At 40.7% G+C, this 24,012-nt stretch overlaps 1 protein-coding gene across 4 annotated transcripts in view; it reads right to left on the reverse strand.

Annotated features, from left to right (window-relative positions):
• The window catches only part of LOC121511191 (stromal membrane-associated protein 1-like), a 178,523-nt gene that overhangs the window by 19,053 nt on the left and 135,458 nt on the right, over positions 1–24,012 (reverse strand). For all 4 annotated transcript variants that reach the window (XM_041789788.1, XM_041789790.1, XM_041789789.1 and 1 more), the window contains exon 8: positions 20,604–20,722. In XM_041789788.1, the coding sequence (XP_041645722.1) occupies positions 20,604–20,722 (119 nt within the window). The remainder of the gene's footprint in view (positions 1–20,603; positions 20,723–24,012) is intronic.

The raw sequence follows: 24,012 nt of genomic DNA on the forward strand, positions 1-24,012 counted from the left end.
ACTTCTTCAATACAGAACCTTTAAGTTAGGCTAAATATAAATGTTACACGTCTTCTGGTCACACAGTGCTGCAGTAGTTAGTGCTTTGATTCACTGCAAGAAGGCTCCTGGTTTGAATCCCTGTTGTGCAGGGCCTTTCTGTTTGGGATTTGTATGTTCTCCCTGTGCATGTGTGGATTCTCTCCTAGAACCCTGGTTTTCTCCCACAGATGAAAAGCGTGCCTGTAAGGTGAAATTGTGACTCTAAATTGACCGGAGGTAAGAGTGTATATTTTTTTATCTCTATATGTCATGTCTTTGATTGGCTGGCGTCCAGTTCAGGGAGTGTCCCGCCTCTTGCCTAGTGACAGCTGGGACTGGCTCCAGCCCCCACTGCCTCCCTGAATGGGAAATAGGTATAGGTTATCACTATTCTGAAATGCGAAATGTTTTCAAAGGAAAAAAGGATGTTTTCAGTTGCAGCTCTTGCAAAAATATTTTTTGTCTGTGGTTTATGAGAAGGAAAAGTTTGTTATTTATACAGTCAATGGATCAACCTTTACTCCACAACCGGGACAAAAAATAAACAAACTTTGTACATACTGTATACATCAGGGTGTGACGACAGAAAAACAGGGTGTAGGGGAAGATAAGATGTAAAAGAATAGAAAAGCAGCAGAAAAAGGAGACAGCAGGGGGAAACACTGTCAGTGTAAGTGTGACAGATTACGTTAATTAGGCCGTTGCAGAGAGAGGTAGACATGAACTGTTTCAAACTTGCCCACAGACACAAGCTGCTGTCTCACTCACGTGCACCATCCCATGTTTTAAAAACCTTTCAGGCACACAGCCATTATTTCTAATGGATGAAGCTGCCAAAAAAGTAACACCTGCTTAAGAGCTCTGCACAGGTGTATGCATGTGTGTCAGAGTGAGGGGAGAAAATGGAGAGAGCGGGGAAGAGATGGGTAGTCGATAGTCAGCAAGAGTTCATGAATAAGATAAGGAGAGACATTCTCTCTCTATCTGATGAATAACTGCTCTGAATTCAAAGTCACAGCACACCACAGCCCGTCACACACACATTCAACCTTCTGGTTACTCACACACAAACTTCATACTCTAGTATTCATGCCCCCGCACACACATAAAGATGTTTGTGGGTCTGTTGAGCTCAACTGCTTAGCAGGCAGTGCTGCTCCCCTCTGTCTCTCCCTGCTGACTTCTTTAAACTGCAGGAGGGGAAGAGGGGAGGAAGGAAGGAGGAGAGGAAAAAGACAATAGAGGAAGAATGGAGGAGGGGAGAATGGAGAGGAAAATGAGCAAGTCAAGGAGAGGTTTCTGTGAGAGAGAGTGGAGGGGAAAGAGGGAGGAAGGCAGCCTAGACTGAAAAATAAAAGGAGCAAAGGCAAGGCAAGTTTATCTGTAGAGCACCATTTACAGACGAAGCAATTTACAGTAATTATGGTGCTTTTAAAGCCTAAAAATACATTTATAACATTAAGACCATTATGGGACTACTAATACTTTGAAATTTTGCACTGGAAGGTCAAAATTAGAAAAAAAAAAAAAACCCACCCTATGCCGTTCTACAGATATTTTCAGTTGTTTACTCCAATTAATTACTGCCTCTCAAATAAGAAAAAAAAAATACTTTCTGTAGGGACAGAAAGAAAAAAAGATCTCCTAAATACCACAACATAATTTTTCCTTCGTACATTTTTTTTACTTTAAAAATCTTTTGAGGTTCAGTTTGAACTTCAGCAAATCCCCTTGACCAATCCTACACTGAGTTCCTGCAATGTGATTATCTGATTATCTATTTGTGTTAACAAGCAGGTGTACCTAATAAAGTAGCCAGTGGGGTTATACCACTTTAAATCATTTTAAATTTGTCTCTGTTTTGTTGGAAAGCATCCCACCCCCCTTTAGTGTCCTACGATCAAAGCTATTAGCTATCACGGCAGCAGCCATTCGATACACCGGCAGACCCCACCTGAAATGATCACAAACCCATGCCAAAGCAGACTGAGAGAAGAGCGAAACATTTCTTCCGACATGAAACACTATCAGCGCCGCTCTCTGCCACCACTCAAACGATAACTAAGCCTTTCTGAAGCAGGTGGCAGAAGGGTGTAAACATCTTCTCCATCATAAATAACTTGTAGTTTTGTTTTTATCTTTTTATTTCATGCTGAAATATGGTCCGGCTCTAGTAACACTGACACTTTACTACACCTACATCCAAGCTAATCACCGCACTGGAGGAGGCCACTGCAAACAGCTTTGAGTACAACCACACTCCACCCATAGCTACCACCTCGTTCTCCTCAAATGATGCTGGTCGGTCCAAACAAGGCTCAGTTTGGCCCCAACATTCTGGATTGGAGCTTCTCAAGATGGATTTGCCTGATGATAGAGATGGAGCCTGGTAAATCCATCTGCTTTGCAAGGTTAAAATTACCTATGATATTTAAGCACATGTAGAGGAATCAGCATACCTGTAACTAAGGTTGGCAATCAATTAATATAGATCATGGACAGCTTGTTACTGAGTTAAAAAAGTTAAAAATAAAAACAACACTTTGGCCATATCTTTTGTAAACTTTGGTTGACAGTATGTGCAGGATAGGCTATATGACAAAACATCACCTGCTAAATGCATGCGTGACTGTGCATTTTTGTAGAGTTTAGAAATAAAAATTCACCATGTTTTCATTGATGCTGTTTTGCACCACTGTCATGTTCTCCATCAGATGTATAAGTAAAATAGAGTCTATGATGTCAATAGAGAAGCGTCACAATTCAGCTTTAAATTATTTGCAATTTCGTTCCTTTAATTTGTTGCCCTTGTGCAAAAGCCTTTAGGCAAATAGCTTGCTCTGGTAATTTCTGCACAGCCACAACCTGATCACCAAAGTACAGTATGACTGAAGACTGCAAGAGCACAAATACAGAGAGGGTGGAGAGAAAAAGAACAGAGAAGAGAAAACAAGTAGAAAAGGAAGAGACAAGATAGATGGCTGACAATACCAGCACACATTTTCAGGGTCCATTTTTCTCTCAAGTAAAGCCAGTTAAGGTGAGTCAGGTGTTGACGGAAGCAGGATGGAGTGTCCGTTCTATTAATAGCAGCAACACATTAGCATGATACCTGCTCCTGAGAGGGGTTTGGGGGCGAACAGACGGTAAGAAGAGGCAGTGTCCTCACCTGATCTGCCTGATGTCAGACGGCAATGTAACACACCTCAATCAGGACGATAAGCCTATTTGCTGCAGAGCTTGTCTGAAAAGTTGAAAAATATATTTAACAGACCTAAGATCCTCCCCGAAACTGCAGTAATCACCCGTCGTTCAGCCTCTTCTCCAGGACATATTAGGAGAACGGACAGCATGACTCAGGCGGAGCCGACCGGCTCTGAACTGGTGTGATAAGAACATCACCCGAAATGATTAAAGAACGGGGCAACGTGGAGTTTTATCCAAAGAAACTGCTCGGAGGTGGGCTGAGTTTAATTAACTTTTAACAGAGATATAGTCAACAACTTTTCACTGCACAATCCAGGACTTATGGCCTTTTTAGTCAACGCTGATAGTGAAAAACCCCACAGAGAATTAACATCAAACTCAGTAGTTTCCCTCTCAGTTTAATGGCTGTAAGCTGGTCTCTTTTTCTGTAACTTCCCTGTTCAACTTCCTTCATTCATGTTTCATAGTATCCTCTTGCATGTACGTTGAATTCCCCTCAGTCTTTGCTTTTATGAACCCTTTGGTGTCTGTTTAAAGCTAACATCTGTTCCATCCATCATTCCATACTGGAAACTTTGGTGTTTTTTCCCTTTAGCTTCTGTTAAGAAAGGTGTTGGCATCAGTTTCCTGTAAATCAATGCTTCTAATGTCCTTCTAGTGTACAATTAAGCATCTTCTGGAAGGTTTGCTTTAATGTTAGTGTAAGATACATGCTAGTGCCAAATTTAAAGTAGCCTATAGCATTTGCTCGAAGGTCTGTGGTCATAGACACCGTTTTTCATCTTGGCTGCCACCATTTCCTTTGTTTCAGAGGGTTTCTTATCAGTGTTTATTGATGATAGATTACAAAAGTTTACTTTGCTTCCCTTGGCAGTATCTAATATGTTTTTAAATAGCTCTGCATGCTTTATTTTGTTCTATTGTCAAGGAAATATCACCAAGACAATGTGATAACAATGGAAAGGAATCCTGCAGTTGTAAACCTGGAAACGTCACCCTTTAAAAGACAAGTCAGATCAAATTCTCCTTGGCCATTACTTTTGACAAAGCTGGAGTCAGAAGTCCCACCCATACTTGATTTTGATTGGCCAGTAAAGGGGAAGTGACATAGATAAGTGTGTTGCTGTTCTAGAAGTTTAGAGGAGTCTGAGTGCTGCAACAAGAAAAAAGCTGATACAGAGGGTGTTTTTGTGCTAAGGATGCTGAAAATTGGAAAACTTGGTTTTTGGTTGAATATGAGTGCAACGAAAACTCCCTTAGGCTTTTTAAACTGCCAAGGTGCTAAAAGTGGTCATTTGCACCATGGGACTTTTTAGACCATCCAGACACCGATCCTATATGGCATACGCTTAGAGTCTAACAGCAATTGATCAGCAGCAGCCTCCCCACAGTCAGCAGAGGCAGGTGTAATCATGTTTTTTCAATTGTTGAAGTCAGAATTATCTGCGATTTCCATGCATCTGTCTTTAACTCTGACCTGACACACCAGATCCACTGTTTTGTATCTCCATCGCATGAATATATTTCACATTCATCTGGGAAAGCTCCCACAGAAAGCATTTGGGATGGACAGGGTTTTTAAAAAAAAAATTCTCAGAAGGTGATTTTAGGAACGTTCTGTCTGTCATTCATGACGGACCAATCAGAGCAACAAGACAAAAGATTTATGCATGCACTTCTCTTGAGCTGCCGTAGATTGTTAATGGCTTAGCTTCTCTGTGAATAAAACTGATGCCAAGCACAGTTGGTACACACCCAAAAACTGTCTTCTCTGCCAAGACAAGCCTTCAGTGTGTCTTTTTGATCTTGTTTTAAAAAGAAATGAGGTCCATTTCTGATTAACCTGCCATTTTCCTACAGCTATATTTGAGCTAATGGCTACCGCAGCAGCATCCATTGGCTACACCTGCATAACTCACCAGTAACAGTGGTAAAACCCATGCTACCCCACCAGTAACAGTGGTAAAACCCATGCTACCCCACCAGTAACAGTGGTAAAACCCATGCTACCCCACCAGTAACAGTGGTAAAACCCATGCTGAAGCAGACCAGGAGAAGAACAAAAACATCTTTTTTGTCAAAAAGAGCTTTCAATGTTGCTTTTTGTTCTTGTTTTAATAAAGAATTTTGTCCACTTCTGACAAAAATGCCACAGTGGCTAATTCACCGTCCAACTAATCCTTTCCCCTTGTAACTCTCACAAACCCATACCGAAAGCAGGTCGGCAAAAAAGCAAAAGCATCCTTTCTATCATGAAAAGCTTTTTTTTTTTTTTTTAAATTCTTTATGCCATGCAGAAACGTGGTCCAGTTGTAGTAAAATTGATGCTATAGTAGAGCTATAACTGAGCTTATCACCGCACTGGAGGCAGCCATTACAAAGGACTTTGAGTACAGCTAAACCCCACCCATAGCTACTGCCTTGTTCTCCTCAAATGACACTGATTGGTAAAAATTGTGGGTTTGGCACAAACATTGTAGATTGGAGCTTTTTAAGATAGATTTTCCTGATGACAGAGATGGAGTCTGATAAATCCATCTGCTTTGCAAGACTTTAACTCCCTCTGCGAATAAAAGTCAAAATGTAAACTAAGTTATTTTCTTCATTGCGTGACCGAGTCACAAAATAATCACATTCTGGATTTCATTTAAAGTTGCTCATTTTGTCCAGACCCTCCTTACCTGATGGTTCGAAAGGAGGCTTCAGATACTTAAATATGTCTTCTATTGACCATTAGGTTGTTGCAGTAGATAAAGACAAATTTTAAATAGACTTTAAATTATAATAAGTAGCATTTTTGTGCTGAAATATCTATACTTAAAAAGTGACCATGCCTTTGTTACATATATACTTAAATTGAGGTCTTACAGAACCTGAAATATTTCCCAAAGCTTTCAAGTGCGTACCAGAATTTGTCTTGTCATGGTTGTCATTGGTTTTGGGTTCAATGGCTCAAACTCACCTCTGTAACATGGAAACCCCCACACTGCATTTTCAGAAATGTAAGACCATCACTGCTCTGTGTCGTCCACCTCCATGGCCTTCTTCTCATTACAACTTCTGGTGTTGAAATGACTCAGTAACAAAAAGCACCTCATAAGGAGTATTTATCAAACAGAAAACCAAAGTTTTGTTTTCATTCAGTCATTTTCATAATGAGTGCACTTCTGCGTTCACACTGAAAGTGGTCCAGGAATGCACGTGTTCTGTGATCTAAGGATGTGCACTTTAAAGTGCATTTCTCCCTCATTATGAGAAATTTCTGACTGCAAACAAAACAGCTTTTTTTGTTCAGTGAGGTGCTGAAAACACTGGAGGGGCTGTTTTTATTGAACATAGTCCTCAGAGCCAGAGGTGACAGGTGGACTTGTTTGTGATGACTTCCCTTTGGTACATTTTTGGGCATTATGGAAAGACCATACGTCCATGTCATGCCCAGGAGAGCGGGGATAGGAAGGGTGGGCTGCTGGATAGGGGAGCAGCAGCTGCGCTTCCACGGGCACCTGGCGTGCTTTCCTGGGCCTGATCCAGCTCACTGCATACTGGGTGCCCAGGACCCCGTTGGCTGGTCCAGATGTTTGGGGCGACCAAGTGCATTGTGGAGAGGTCAGCTGGGAGGATACCGAGAGAGATGTGGCATGGGCTGGGATGATGGCCATCAGGAGGCCAGAGCAGTACAGGGCTAAGGTTGATGTGGCAAAGAGCCGAACCGCCAAATGCTCCCATACCTGACCTGACAGTCAAAGCAATTAATGGTAAACACTGTAAAGTAAATATCTGACCTGTCCTACATGTGCCCAACAAAGCTGCATCACCATGGTCATCGTCTGACTGTTTTCCTGTTGTCTTTAAGAACATCCATGTTCATCTACTGGTTTAAATGTTCTGGTGAAAATAAAGCAAATGAGACCTCAAACCACTGCCTGCGTGTCTTGAAATGAAGTCCTCTTTGGGCACTAATGAAACGTTTAACACTGAACATTTTCCAAAAGCCTTTCAGATCTCTCACCATCTGTGACTGCCAGACACTCCAGGAGCATTAGCTCCACTTCCACTGCAAGAGTAACAAAACAATCTAGTCGATATCCTGCTAAAAGCCAAACAGGTGGCATACGATGTAAGCAGCAGCTACATCAGTCCAACATCCCTTTAGAGGAACCAACCCGAGTCAGTCACATGTGCATTTATCCTCTACTTTGTCCCTCTCACACACAGCACACACAAACCCTGTCTGCATAGTGTGTGGTGTGTTGCTGGGCTCCTAGCAGCACATTGTGTAACAGAAAGCCTCCTCAACAAGGCTTCATTCTTCTTCACAGCCAATGTTGGTGCTGATGGGAGCAGCCAGAGCTCTGAATTACCACTCTGACAGCCTTTTCCTCACTGTCGCTATTCATAGCCCTCTACAGCCAAACACACACACAAACTAGACTATCTCCTCCCAGTTTTCCATCACTGCTTGAAATGCTCATACACTCCCCTCTGATAGACCATCTGTGGCTTTAACCACACTGGGCTCTGTGTTCATGCTTGTCTTTGTGTGTGCTGAAGGATTTGTGCTAATTTACTGAAAACAAAAGCAAAGCTCGCCTCGGAAATCGGAATTCAGGAGAGAGAGAGGGTGCGAGTTGGGAACAGGATGGGAAGAAAACAAACAGGAGGAAGGATAAGGAGCTGATCAGGTTATTACCTCATCGTCTGTTTTAATCCCAAGGCTTTCTTATTCTCACCCCAGATTCCTTCCTCTGCAGGCAGCTACTTTTCCTTGTTCTCCTTTTCTACAGGTCCTTCTCATTACATTAGTTCACATATCCTTGCATCCTCTCTCTTTGACTTATCAGGAAATTGTTCTCCTTCTGCCATGATGAGGGATCTTCTTCTTTCTCAGATTCACCTGGGGGTGATGAGGATGGAGGAGGCATCTGGAGCAACTAAGAGCTAAAGATGCTAAATGATTGGTTTTTGGACGTGCTGCAGGAAAATCAGCATGTGTGATGATCTGGATTGGAGAACATTTTCTTCTGCCAAGGCAATGAAAATCTGCTGCTGTCAACCAAAAATTCAGGAGAGGAAATTTGAGTAATTTCAATATTTGAATATTCTCATTACTCTTTGACTACAAAATTGAAAACACGCAAATAATATGTTTATTTTACACTTAAATAATACAGAACTCCCTAACTCTGACATGCCATATAGTATGTTTCATATATTCATTGCATGGATACAAACATCCATCTGGGAAACCTCCCATTCAAAGTGTTTGGTAAGTGCAGGAAGGTAATTGGATGAAATGTTATGTCTGTCACATTCATGATGGGCCAATCAGAATGACAAGACAAAAGTAGGTAGTGGACATGTGCAGCTTCAGCAGTAACCTGAGCTCAACAGGTTAACCCTTTAAAGCCTATTGTATCAAATTTGATACACACTTTTATGACACCTCTATCTAATCAAAATGATCAATAAATTACTTAAAAACCTTTTGAATACGATCAGAAAATTATGAAAATGTCCTCCTGTGGATCATCAGCACAAAAAAACACCTAATGTATCAGATGTGATACAAAAAACTATTTATGTAAAACTGTATGGCAATTTTTCTTTTTTTGGGTTGTGATTAAATTATCTAAAGATTTATTTAAAGGCAAAGTAAACATCTCTATTTCAGTTATCAAGCTTTAAGGGGTTAAGCTTCCATTGCGTACAAATGGCAGAGATTGTTGCTGGTTAAATTTATGCTAAAGCTTATCAGCAGATGTGCACAACACCTGGGCCAAGAGAAGCTTTTGGTGTGGCTCTTTAATGTTTTAATAAAGGAAATGTGATGGAAGTCTGATTTAACTGCCACTTTTCTACAGCTACATCCAAGCTTAGACATGTGAGAAGAGCAAAATAATCTTTTCTGTCATGAAAGTTCTCAGTGTGGTGTTTTGCTCTGGTTTTTGAAAAAGAAATGTGGTCCAGTTCTGCTAAAACTGCCGAATTACCAAGTGTAATCTTTGATAGTTGCTACATCAGTGGCAGCCATTACAAATGGCTTCCAGTACAACTTAACCCTACCTGTAGCTACTGTCTTATTCTCCTTAAATGAGAATTAGTAAGAGTTATGGGGTGTGGCACAGATGTTGTAGTTCAGAGCTTTGCATCAGTCATCAGATTTACCTGATATATATTTTTAGCTAGTCTTAGTCAGAGGTGACTAGTCCACAGTCACCTCTCTCTGTGCTGGCAATGCTCGCTTTCAAAGTAGAGTCAATGATAAATGCACTTCAGCCTGTAAATCACTTTTCTAGTTGTCTGCCAACCAAAGTGCTTCTGCACTGTAGGGCACACATACCCATTTCTGCTTTGGGTATTGGTCATCAGTATTGGCTTATCCCACCCACACACATTCAGTGGAACAACACTAGGAGCAAATTGGGGTTAAGCGGTTCCCCTGAGGACACACGGACACGTTAACGTGATGAGGATTGAACCCACGACCTTCTAGTTGTGAGATGACAGATTTCACCTACAGATCAACTGCTGCCTCTCCATAAAGAAGTGTCAGACATTCAAAATACATGATAATTCTCAACTGTGCATATAGGTTGTAAAAAACACAAGAAGACAGGAGGTAAACTAAAAATCGTATCAGCATCAGCTCTTTTTGACAACAGTTCAACTTTTGGAACAGTGCTGCACTTGACAATGTCACTTTTTCCAAACTGACCAATCAAAATCAAGAGGGGGCGGGAATTGGATTGAGTTTTGAGAAAAATATGAACATCCTTTAATGTCTATAGAACGTAACAGAGAGAAGCTACAGAGTGGCAGGCTGCAGTGATATTCACTCTAATGACTTAATTTGCACCACAACTCTGATTAACCCGAAACAAAACTCTCATCTGTAAAAGTAATTAGATAATGTGTTCATTAGTTTTAGCTTGATTGCTTTAATTTAAAATTCAACCGGTATTTTTTCTTTTGTATTTGTCTTTTAATCACCACAACCTTCTTTGTGAGTGCTGCCGGTGTCTTCAGAGCTCTGTTAATGCCTCTTTTTATTGGGGAGGATTATTTCAGGGTAAAACTGACATTTGCAAATTATGTTGTCATGACCCAGCTCAGGTGGTCACAACAAAGGAGGGAGACAATACCATGGCAAAGTTTTTAAAGGTCTTTATTTTCAAATCAAACCAAATTGAACCAAATTAAGCATTCAAATCAAATAATCAAATTAGGCAGTTTACTATTAAACTGAATTGAACCAAACTAAAGAGTCAGAAATGCCAAATTAGACCAAATTAAACCAAATTACTCAACGTTACTTCAAATAAGATCAAATTAAATATTTACAGCATGAAGTGTGTAAATCAGTAGAGTCAGTAGTGTAGGATGTGCATGAGTGAAGATAATGTGTGTAAATGTTTTAAAATGAAAAACTGAACTAAACCTAATCTAACACAACTAAACCCAACTGTGGTATACCTGTGTGGAGGCCAGGTCAGAGAGAGAGACTGTGTGACTGCAGGAGCTTAAATAACCTCCTCACTCTAAGCACAGGTGTCTGACATTACTCCAATCAAGGAGCTGCACTCACAGACAGACACTCAGGCTGACCATACCAAACATCTCATGATGTCATGGACATCACAACGTGACCTCAGTAAATCCAGCTGGATACATAACAATCTCCGATTATGTGTCTCCTACTATAATGTGAATGATGATCCACTATTAGCTCTTCAATGAGGGCGGAAATGCACCTAGGATGGAGAGTACGTTTTCACCAAAGCCAGCTGTACAAGCAGAATTGATCATACCTTCATATCAAAACTTTCTTAATCTGGACCTCAGGCTCTAATTGATTACTTACAACCCATTGATCTTTGTGAATTAAGCAGCTTAATGGTAAAAAAAAAAAATAATAAAAAAAACACAAATAGGATAGGTGGTCGGGCTTTAAGACAGTGGGGGACTTCCTGCTCCACCTCATGTGTTTCCCTTCTTTATACTAAATACTTTCTTCCTGTAACTTCTTTTTCTTTCACTCTTCCCCTATTTTTCCTCCTCCTGTCCTCCCTGATCACTTCAAGTTCAACATGTATTTTGACTGTCTTTTTGATTCATTTTAAATGCTTTAAGTTTCTTGGCAAGTACACTTTGTCAGGATGGAAATAGAATGAACTGGAGAAGAAAGTGTGAGTGAAAGGGAGGGAGAGAAAAGAGGAAAAGCTGGGGATAACACAAATCCTCCCCCTCCTACAAGGCTGTAATCGTATTTTTATAATTGACGTATTTGCAGATAGGCGAGGCGCTCCCCGATGCTGCTTAATAGCTGCAAGAATCAGCAGGCTGCCAGCTTCCTCTTTCTTCCCGCACCCAGCTAATCACAGCTGTAAAGCAATATCCGCCTGCTGAATCCTAAATTCAGCCCTCTGTATGTGTGTGAGTGCGTGTAAGGTTAGGTAGATGTGTTTTGACTATCAAAACAGCCTTTTAGCTCGTATAGCCGCTATATACGGGAGGTGAATGAGCTGAAAAAAGAAAGGTTGTAGCTTGGCTTTAGCTTATGAACTTTACTCTTACAAGCATGAAGCTGTTTATCAATAATGTGAATGATTCAGGGACAGGATCACTGTGGAGATCCTCAGCATCTCATAAAGATGCCCAAAGACACTTTGGAGGTTTTAACTTCCCAAAAAATGTAAACTCATCCACGTCAGTGCTCAAAGCAGTTGCTACAGCAGAAATGAGAAGGCAGAAATGATGAAAGAATGCAGAAAAAAGCAGTTAAGGTGGTGGTCCAGGGTAGTTGATAGGTGACACACAGTTAGATTTGAACCCAGAGACAGAGGAAAGGTACTGTACACAAAAGGAAGTCATCAATGAATCAGTTTTCAGCATATGCTGAACCTTAAGAGGTTTATTTAACTTAAAGACTAGGCTGCAGAGTGGTGCAGTGATTAGCGCTGTTGCCTCAAAGCGAGAAGGTTCCTGGTTCAAATCCTGGTTAGATATGGCCTTTCTATGTGGACTTTGATGGATGGTTGCATGGGTGGGTTCTCTACAAGTACTGTCCAAAAACGTGCTTACTAGGTTAATTCATAGCTCCAAATTGCCTGCAGGTGTGAGTGTGAGTGTGTCTGGTCTCTACATGTCAGCCCTGTGGTTGACTGGAGACCAGTTAAAGATGTACGTCTGTAGTCAACCAAAGACAATTTTGGTTGACCGTAACTACACACACCGACCAAATCGGTTGTGCAGGAAAAAAAACAAAACAAAACAGCTTAATCCATCACAGGCTCCTCATTGCACCCCCTGGTAGTCTGGATGAACTTTAAAGTGTTAGTACACTCCCAGTTTAAAGTTAACTCCACCCACTTCGGGAATTCAAGAAATGCACAGAATTGGGCAGTTTGGTACTGAGATGAGGGAGAGGAAAAGGGCGGGGTTTTCCAGATGAGGCGGGAGTGATAGTGACGTCCCCTTGCCAGAAAGTGACACAGAGTCCCACAGCATTGCTGCAGAGACCTTTTGGGGTGGAGGATTTTTTTTTTCCCTCTAGAGTCCCCTGAAGCAGGCTATTGTGAGGTAGCAGACCATGGTGGTCCTGAGCACTACCTGCTTGGGCCGTTGGCTCCAGCACTGGTGTTACTAAAGCCAGCTCTCAAAGCCGAGGCAGAGCAGGTGCATGAGAGGATGGGACTGGTCTCTGAGTGGTAAAGTCAGTTAGAGGCGGTAACGTTCTACCGTTTATATAAAGTTTGTGACGTAGAAACCTACCATTGGGCGTTGGGACCTATTTTCAACACTTGCTAAAAGAAAGAGGATATGATAAATAATTTCTTCAACCTCAGACTCACTGGCCGTGGCAATTTCTGTGAAGAACATATTAAGGAACTTAATTTCAATGGTTGTCCACTGGACAACTACACATATATATATTACATAGGAGGTGTTTGGGTTCACTGGTCTTGAGGGTTTAAAAGTGTAGGTTTAAAAGTGAAACTGGAGGTGCTTTATTATTTCAATCCATCTTTCTTTCTCTACCCCCATATTCCTGCAATTTTATTCTTTTTTTTATTTTAAAAATAACCATTTTGACTAACCTGACAAACCAGACTGTTTCATAAATTCATTTCACGGACATACTGTATTTAACATTCATCTGGGAAACCTCCTATACAGTGTTTGGAGTGAGCAGGACTTTTCAAAAGAATCTCAGAAGGTTCTGTCAGTCACATTCATTACAGGCCAATCAGAGCGACAGGACAAAATGAAGTAGTAGGCATGCACAAAATTAGTAAGTAACATGAGTTCAGCAGGCAGGCGCTGTCATAGTTGATGAACAGTGGTCCTAACAGGTGGATCAAACTCATGCCAAAGAAGGTTGCAAAAAGTGCAAAACAATCTTCTCTGCCAAAAGACACTTTCTGGGTTTTTTGCCCTTCTGTAAATAAAGTAATGCTGTCCAGATCTGATAAAACGACAGCTGTACTATAGCTACATCCAAGCCTATTCCTACAGCAGCTTCGAGTGCTACTAAACCTCACCTGTAGCTACCGCCTCATTCTCCTCAAATGATAAAGACTGGTCTGGCCCATTTTCAGCCCTGGCTCAGTCAAAGTGGAGCTTTGCATCATGGATCTTCCTGATGACTTACATGGAATCCATCTGCTTTGCAAGGCTATTGACAGTAGAAATAATAATTTTGATAGACTGGTTTAAAATACAAATTTGATCTGAGTGGGTCATTTCTTGGCCTTCAAACAATCCAGAAGTTAATTTCTTTACTAACTCATCTGGACATGAGATATCCATTATTATAGCATGGCTTATCTGGCTGACAGGTGAACAGGCTGTAGCTGTTTGTCATAAGGCATAATGCCCTTCTCAGCTCCAACTTTATGTCTGTTATTTGGTTGAATAAAGTTGGATCCAGATAGTATTTCCAATTAGGCAGCTGTCACTGGTGGGCTTTATAAGTGTTTCAAATAGGGTAGGTTGTACGTTGTTGCATATGAGGTTAGAAAACTGATGGTGTCAAGGAATTACCACATTACTAATCTCTAATCACAGTCTTACACACAAACCTTGACGTTTGCCTACCTATGGCTCTAACATCATTCTCTTTCAGAATTACACATCACACTCCTTCTTTACATTCAACCATTAATGCAGTTAACATAATTTTTTTTCACTAATTTTTTTAAGAACAGACAAAAAAGAAGTAGTACAGAGTAGTAAAGAGAGGATGCATGGAGTGAAACGAGAGGAGAAGAGGACGTATGAAGGACGAGGAGATGGACCAGAGCTGTACTTTATGTGCAGAATGAAAGGTGAGTGACAGCAGAGAGACAGAAAGAAAGGACAGAGGAGAGATGGATAGAGGGAATAATGGAGTACAAACACAGAGAAGAGAAATGGTGTAAGGCAGAGAGAGGGAAGACTATGACAGGGTGAATACAAAGCCAACCTACACCTTCAGCATCGAGTGGAAAGCCCAGAAAATGTCCCCCCAGTTTCACACCAAATGGAAAACAAGACATATCCTGAATGCCGAAGAATTTCTGTGCCCCTTTGCACCACAAATAAACTTGAATTTGCATCTTAAGTTTCACATTTAACCCAACCAAAGTGCTAAGCTAAGTCAGAGAACAGTGTGGCAATAAATCACCAAGCAGGACCAGTGACATCTAACCATGGGATCCAAATGTGTCTGCCTGTAGTCAGCACTTATTACATCCAAAAAGTCTAACTGTTTCAGATATATGAATGTTGGATTGATTGATACTATGCTACGTTTAGTTCATCTTCTCTACCACCTCTTAGCAGGCAGCAGCAGATATCTGAGACTGACACTTTGGGCCAATGATTGGGCTCATTCATTGAGTCTTTTATAACAATCTGAGCTTATTCTGTATCTATGAATTGGCACTATTTATAACTATTATTGCATGAGTTAGTAAAACACAAGCAAAGACCTAAACATGAGGAAACAACATCAGTAAGTACCACAAAGTGCTTCAAGTCTGATCAGTAAAAGGTGCTGCAATAGTGCTAGAGGCATGTTTGGTACATGTCTTCCCCCCACTCTTCCCATATTCCTGTCTCTCTTCAGCTGTCCCATCAAAATAAAGGCAAAAGCCTGAAAAAAATCTTTTAAAACTTTTAAAAAGCCTTCCACACCTACAGTGCCTATAAAAGTATTCACCCCCTTGGATGTTTTACCCCTTTAATGATTTTAAAATCAGTCATGGTCAAATAATTTGGCTTTTTATTTGGAAAAAAAACCCTCTTTAATGTCAAAGTAATGTCATTTATGTAAAAATATGTAAAGTAAAATAAGTGAATAAATAAATTTCACCCTCTTTATAGAGACTGACCTAATTCAACAGGGCTTCAGCGAAATGGTCGTTGCCTCACAATTAGTGAAATTGGGATCACCTGAGTGTAGTGAATGTGTCTAAAGTGACTGCAGTATAAAGACATCTGTGTCTGGAAGGTCCAGTCACTAGTGAATCAGTATTTCTTGCTACCATTTCACCATGAAGCCAAAAGAACACTCCAAGCAACTCAGAGAAAAGGTTATTGAACAGTATAAGTCAGGGGATGGATACAAAAATAATTTCCAAGGCAGTGAACGTCCCCGGAAACCAGTTTGATCCAATATGAAGAAATGGAAGAACTATGGTACATGTGTAAATCTACCTAGACCAGGTCATGCAAGAAGGAGACTAGTGAGAGAGGCCACCAAGAAACCTATGACTGCTCTAAAGGAGTTACAAGCTTCAGCAGCTGAGATGGGAGAGACTCTGCATACAACCTGGGTTCTTCACCAGTCAAAGCTTTATGGGACAGTGGCAAAAAGACCAACACTGTTCAAAACTCAGATTTAATCTTGACTAGAGTTCACCAAAAGGCATATGGGAGACAGAGCATGTGAGCGGAGCGGAGTGGGAGCGAGCGGGGAACGTGAGTGGAAGGATTTTGGCCAGAGTGCGGAGCGTTTTTTTGAAAAAAGCTGGACTGGCACCTTATCTTGCGCTCCATCCCACTTCAATTTTGCTCCCGTACCGCTCACACCATACGTCTGAAGCATGTCTCACCCAGAATGCATCTGTGTATAATTAGCTTTTCAGATGCCCACACTGTTTTCTTTGGCAACTGGACGACAACTCTCCACCATGGACTTTACCAAGTATTTCAGAAAGGATGCGGAGAAACTGAGAAGATGGTAATAACAGATTAACCACGATAGCGCCTTCATTGCCACTGTGAGAGGATTTACAGACGTATCTTTTTCTTGATCTTTTATGAGATAAGGTGTCTAATTTCTCTCCTATGCAGTGTTTTCGTTGAGTGAGCGGTAAGTGATTTGAGTGGAGCGGGTAGAAATTTGAGTGGAAGGTGGAGCGATAATTAGCGGAGCGGCGTGAATCCCCTCTGAGCGGACAAGCGGGTGCAAGGAACAGCTCTGTGAGCGAGGAGCGGGAAATCTCATCGCTCCACTCCGCTCACATGCTCTAGTGGGAGACTCTTTTCACACCATGGAAGAAAGATCTTTGGTCTGATGAGACCAAAATAATGCTTTTTGGCCATCAGACAACACGCTATATTTAGCAGACACCAAACACTGCACATCACCAGAAACACACCTTCCCAGCTGTGGAGCATGGTGGTGGCAGCATCATAATGCGGGGATCCTTCTTAGCAGCTGGTCCTAGGAGGCTTATTAAGGTTGAGGGTAAAACGAATGCATGAAAATATCGTAAAATCCTCAACGACGATCTTAGTCAGTCGGCAAGAAAATTATGGCTTGGGAGAAGATTTATCTTCCAGTAGGACAATGACCTGAAGCATACAGCGAAAGCTACACAGAAATGTTTTGAAGACAACAAGGTGATTAATGTGCAGTGGATGAGTCAAAGCCCAGACCTAAATCCATTGGAGAATTTTATGGCTGGACTTGGAAAGGGCTTTTCATGCCTGATCCCCATGCAACCTGAAAGAGCTTGAGCAGTTTTGCAAGGTTGAATGGAGTAAAATTACAGTGTCTAGTTGTGCAAGCCTGATTGAGACCCATGTATTCCAGCATGTTCTGAGCAGCGTAGCGTCTGCTAGCAATACACAGTGAATAGGGTGAGTTTTAAATCATATAACATCTTATGCAGTGTGGGATGGAGGCAGCTGCCACATTTTTAATATCCGAGCACCCTATACTCGTGGTTGATCAGTATACATGATGCAGCCAACTCTGCAGATAAAATACAGATATTAAAAAAGCCTGCTGAACACTGGATTTCACTTTATTTAAGTCAGAAACTGGTGAGCTAGATGGTGTCATGTGACTTCACACCACCTCAGACCCCAACCCTGCCTTCACTAAGAGGACAGAGCAGGATGGTTAAGGTTTAATGGGTGTATGGAGATGAGGAGGGGTCTGAGGTTGCAGTAGATGGAGTTCCAGACGAGGAGAGCACGGAGGAGACATTAGAGGGTAAGTGGGAGGCTGGTGGAGGCAGAGGGGGAGCTCACAGTGATAGCAGCCCATAATTGTTCTTCATGCCTGGGTCCCTGAACGAGCCACTGCCGGGCCTAGTCCCAGGAGACTTCAATGTGTGTGAGAGTGTGTAACAAAGTGAGAGATCCAATTTTAAACCCAGGAAAAGGTCAGAGAGGTAAAGAATGAATAGGTCACTGTGAATTTGCTCTCAGTGTGCAACACATATCACTTCTAATTTTAGTTTTCTGTATTTTCCTTAAAGTTTTAGCCGCAAACATGCATCCTCAGAGTGTTGAAAAAAGAGATGCTTCACTGTGAAAGTGTGCTCCCTCATTTTCAGCAGAGCAGAGGTCACGGACCACGCTTGAAGGACCACATCGGCATTTCAAACTCAACACTGCTCCTCGAAAATGTTTAATTCAGCCAGCCTCAGTGAATCCCCCGAGACCAGGCAGTGAAAGGGTGAGAGAAAACAGAAGGAGAAATACCTAAAGAAAACTGTCAAGAATGTCATTCTTTGTTTTCTGCTTCTCTTCAGAAGAGCGTCATGTTTGGTTTTGTTTACCCAGAAAGCGAAAACCTTCAAATATGGCTGAGGCCTAAGCTAAGCCTGTCTCCATCTTTATTTGTTTCAAAAATCCATCTTTGTTTGGACTGACAGAAGAATGCGACTTAATAAGCCTAAACAGAGACACTCATCATTTTAATCCTGTATAATGTGAAGTTTACAAATAAAGAATTACCTCTTATACAGCATGGAACTATTGTGAGTTATGAACAACTCAGATATGAAAATTACACTTTTAAATTGCAAATAGTTAAGATATCAACCTAAAGTCACACTAATAATTCCACCTTCACATCTTTCCTCCCCTACTGGCCCTGGATGTTAAAGCAGAGAGGGTCAAGGAAATTAGAGATGCTGATATATTTTAAAGGCAATATGCAGATGTACAGAACAGCAGCTACAACATCCCATCCTATGTCTACATCAGCGTCTCTGAGGTCCTTAACTGATGAGCACAAGTCATTATTGTACACAAGTAATACACACTTTTTTTTTTACTGATGTACCAAACCCATAACAAAATGTGATCTAAAAACCGAGGTAGAAACCGAACCGGGTCCTCTGTAAACTGTTACACCCCCTACTAGTAATAACATTAGCAAGCTTTCCAGTGAGTAACATTAACATTACTTAATATGATCAGAACATCATGTATTGTCAGTATTAGAAAAATCTCTCACTATTGAGCATATGGAAGTATTTTTTTGTGATTGTCAGTGGGTTACCAGTGAGTCAAAGAGTCCAATCCAACAAAGACATTTTTCAGAATAAGCCGTCAGTTTAGGAAACAGGATAACGTAATCCCCATGTATGATGAAAACATCTTGAGTTGCTCTTGCAGTTGCCACAAGAAAAAATTCACCATGAGGTGCTGAAAAGACTTGGTATGGGTGAGAGTTTGTCTAACAGGAAGTAGGCCATCAACAGTTGCTATGAGGGGGCTCTCTGACTACTCTCTTCTTTTCTCTTAAACTCTTTGTTTTAATTAGTTTTTTCCCAGTGTTTTCTGTTCTCGAGTTTTGTAATTTTGCTGAGTAAAAAGCATCTTCCTCAGTCATTATCATTTATGGTTGTCACGACGATGCCTCTGGGACCAAATGAGAGTAAAACCAATGGTTAGAGTGAAACTTCCAGGCATGACATCCTTTTCTGTGCTGGGTTTATATCTTGCAACAAACACTGTCATTTCTCAGCCCATTTGCTGAAACAACAACATGCTGGAGGTATGCAAGATTTAAAATGTAGAATTTGTCAGGTCTGTCATGAAGATAAGAGGAAATTGAATTTTAAAAAGTCTGTTGAACAATGGTTGGATCCGAATTATTTCAGTCACGAAGGTCAATTCTTTATTAACTTTTTTATGTGGTTTTATTTTGAAAGCCAATTATCAAAACCTTTAACTTCTGTCATATTCAGTTTCAGTTGACAAGGTTTTCAAAGTAAAAGCATACCACCTCCTGTGCTTTAGAGAGCTTACTTTAGAGTGTCTTTATTTTTTAAGTGCTGCTTCAACTACATGGAGTTAGATTCCCCAGAGCTATACTGTAGTGACTACAAAGTAAAAAACTGCAGAAATTCTTGGATCTAATGCGTCTGGATTAAACATTTTATGGCATTTGGATCTTTGGGACCTTTACCAAAGCAGCTGTACTGTATTTGTTGGAATGCCATGATCTGGAGTACCCAGTCAAGCTTTAATGTTTAGTTAGACCATAAAGTTTCTTTATCTGCGATCCAACAGATGTGGGGATTGGGGCTCATGTGCTGGTTAGATCTTAAAAGGTTGGAATAACGAGAATCCTAGTAATGCATGGCATTATAAATCATAGACAGCAGTTTTGTTAGAGGAGGACCACTGGTGATTCATAAGGTTTTAACAATGATGTTCACTTCTGTTAAATCTGAGCAGAATAAACAGATCAACTGTTGTAAGTGTTTACATCTTTGCTAATGGAAGTACCAGAGGATACATTACATGTTCCAAAAATAAAAGTGTTATTAGTAATATCATAGCTCCACTTCAGCTGCTCTCTTCACTTCAGCTCTCCTCTTTCTCTCCCTCTTTGAAGGACACGGCTCACACTAATTCAATGAAAGAGAGAGTGTGACAGCTTGCTTTGATATGATCCTCAGAGAGCGTGAGTCTGCACGTATAGAGGACATGGTGTGTTTGTGAATATGCCCGTGTTTGTGTGTGTTGCATCATGGGAGTCTCCTCAGCGTCACCATGTTGTCGTCTGCCTGTGGTGATAAGCTGATGATGAAAGCCTGACGGGGTGTTTGTGCATGTGTGTGTGTGTGTGTGTGTGTTACCTGATTCTGCTGTGTGTTTCCGGATGAGGGAAGGGGGTTTGACACCATTGGTCCAAAGATGTCCAACTCATCACTGATTGGTGCAGCAGCTCCTGAGCTCTTACCACCTTCTGGAGCATCTGAGAAAAAAAAGGGAGATAAACGGTTAAATTTCAAGAAATTTTGTCTGTTTACAGCGACTAAAGCTACACATTCTGTTTCCGCTCCATTTCTTAAACCTTGAGATGGGAGTATAGTTGGATAAAAATATCTGGAAGTGAGTGGATGATCAACAAATGCCTACATTGATTCCTGATTTGGCCACACCTGTTAATCACTGAATTCAGGTGTTTCAATCATACCTGTTGCCACAGGTGTATAAAATCAAGGACCATCCATGCATAAGATGGTTCATTAAATTTCATCCCTGCTGGATATTCCACAGTCAACTGCAAATGCAAAGTGTTGTTATTTGAAAGTGGAAGCGTTTAGGAACAGCGGCAACTCCGCGATGAAGTGGAAGACCACTTAAAATCAAAAAGCGGGGTCAGTGCCTGCTGAGGCGCATGATCACCTGGCTCTGCTAATTCTACTTTATTGTGCCAACTGTGAAGTTTGGTGGAGGAGGGATAATGGTATAAGGCTGTTTTTGAGGATTTGTGCCAGGCACCTTATCTCCAGTGAAGACCAGTCTTAATGCTTCAGCATACCAAGACATAATTGACAATGCTACGCTTCCAATATTGTGGCAGCAGTTTGGGGAAGGCCCTTTTCTACTCTAATGTAACTGTGCACAAAGCAAGAACCATAAAGATTGGTTTTATCAGTTGAGAGTGAAAGAACTTGACTGACGCCTTTAGCTACTGCCTCATTCTCCTCAAATGATGCCGATTGGTCCAGTAGCTTTTCAGAGTGGGCACAAATGCTTCACATTGGATCTCCCTGATGACAGATATAACTAAGTTAATACTATGTAAATACAAAGGCAACAGTCTGATTTTCTTGCTGATGCTGAAACTAAGGAGGTGAAGGAAACACAAATTTGGAGTTAAAGATCTACTCGAACTGTCTCCGAGATCCAAGACTTGATCTCAGTCTACATGCTTGTAACCCAAATCTAAACTTTTCACAATAAATTTTATACTGTTGGAAAGCCTGTTTAGTTCTATTTCAAATGGTGCCACATTTGTAAGGAAAAAGCAATGTTTAGCGTTGGCAGAGAAGATTTGGCACATTTTTCATGGGTGCAACCAACATTCTCTGTTCTGCTGCTCATCCAAAAAATGCATGTTCCCTACAAATGTGGCCCCATTAAAAAGGGGAATAAGCAGGCTCTCCAACTGTATAAGATTTACTGCAAAGAAGCATTGTTACAACAAAGGAATAATCTACAAAACACAATTTCCCTTACTTTTTGTAATAAGTTTGTATTATTTAACAATGGACAAGTGGGTGATGGTGCTTCTGTTGTGTCATATCTGGCTGATTGCCTGGGCTACTGTCCCTGTCCATTCCTATGAATAGCTGAGTGGCAGGATATATTTTGAAAGTAATAAACAATAGACTCCAAAAAGATAAGAATAATTCTTATTATTAATAGTGATTTCAGTATAGATAAAATAATCATGACTACATTTTTTGTCCAAAATTGTGCAACCCCAGTCTAAAGTGCAATAATGTTCCAAATCCTAAAATTAGAAACGTACTATCTTTATGACTTATCATTCCTCATTTTAAGACAAACATACCCACTGGCATTAACATGAGAACTAGTTAATTTGCTAGTTAAACAACTTAAGCATTTGGTGCAAAATTGAAAACATTATCAGGTGGGAAACAGGAAAGACACCAGCATTGTGCACCAAGACATTTACGTCAGGTGCACAATGCTCTGTGACACAATTTAAAACATTTTATAATCCATCATGGTTTATTGACTTAGCAGAATAATTTTCGCTCTATGGGTGTACATATTGTCCAGGCATGAAGCATCTGAAAAGATCCACAAAGGAAAAAAAAAACAGTAATAAAAGAATGCATTGTCAAGTTCTACATGTTCAGATTTATGACATCAGTGTAACTTAATATATTAATTCAAAAGCAATGTTAGACCTGAAATGGACCTGTGAGCAGACAGGACGTAAAAGACTGAGAATTAATAAACAGACATATAAAGAGCGTTTAATGAAGACAGAAACCGGGAGAGCAGTGTCACTAATGAGAATCATTCAGTCTGACCTTGTAAATATGGAAGGGTATTTCAAAACAACCCACACAGCTCAATTTACAATTATCATGCTTGTTAAGTGTAAAATCCTCCAGAAAGTTCTCATAACTGCTCTCTTTAGTATTCAGCATTTAATTTATGCTTCTCCTTTTGGCCTTGGAAGAACATTCACTGAATAACTTCATGTCAGCGCAAATATATTTGACTTCATGTCAACTTTGTGACTTTGAGCTGGTAGTTTTTGTCCAACAACAGTTGAATTCACAAAAGTCTGATTTCATGATATTCTAAAAAGGCAAATTCTGTGTTTAAAGTTTAGAAGAAGTTTTCAACTGGTGACTGGACCAAGTTTATCCAAAAAGCTTAATTTCATTTATGAGAGTAAAATAAAAAATCTTTGACAAACTGTGATACGTCATTAATGACTGACTGTAGGTATGCGCAAATACCATTCTGCATCCATAGGTGAAACATCTCAGCAATATTTTTTTGGTAATAGCTGGCCTTGATGCAGGTCCCGTCCTCTGGCTCTACCTTCTCTGTTCTCTTTAATGCATATTAATGACAAAAGTAATATTTTTGTTAATAAAGACCATTAACAGCTATTTGAAGCACAGAAATGAGACAGTAGATCTGACTTCAAGCTTCATGTGTGACATTTGTGACAGTCCCTCTCGATTTCTCTCGTGAATACAGTGTGAGCACATAAAATGTGAGCCATGGTCATGTGCTATGAATGATTCAGTCACAGTCTCAGCTGACATTTCGCCATGAAAATCAGCTAATTGCACAGCATACACCGGACTTAAGCCAGTAAGTCAGATGAAATGCCTTTTTCTACTTAAAAAAGACCAAAACTAGATGCAGAGAAGAGACAGTTCAACAGTGACTGGATGGAGAAATAGGTCCACACTGACACAGAAGGTTTGGGGTGATCTCATGTTACCAGCAACAATGTCGTACCATTTTTCAGGCTTCAACAGAACAAGAGAGCTAAGTCAGCATCACTTGCAGTGGCATGAATATGGACTTCTAAATCTGCTTATAAAGATGATGATACATTTAGGCAACAAAAAAGCCCTTTCCAAACACAGCTGTGAAACTGTGCTTGTGTCAATTGCAGAGGAGAAGATGTTCATGTCCAAAAGTGGGCCATTTGCTGAGGGCCAATCAAAAATGGACTGTTAGTTTAGACCCCCCTGC

The sequence above is a fragment of the Cheilinus undulatus genome, linkage group 6, assembly GCF_018320785.1.
Source record: "Cheilinus undulatus linkage group 6, ASM1832078v1, whole genome shotgun sequence".
Taxonomy (NCBI): Eukaryota; Metazoa; Chordata; class Actinopteri; order Labriformes; family Labridae; genus Cheilinus; species Cheilinus undulatus.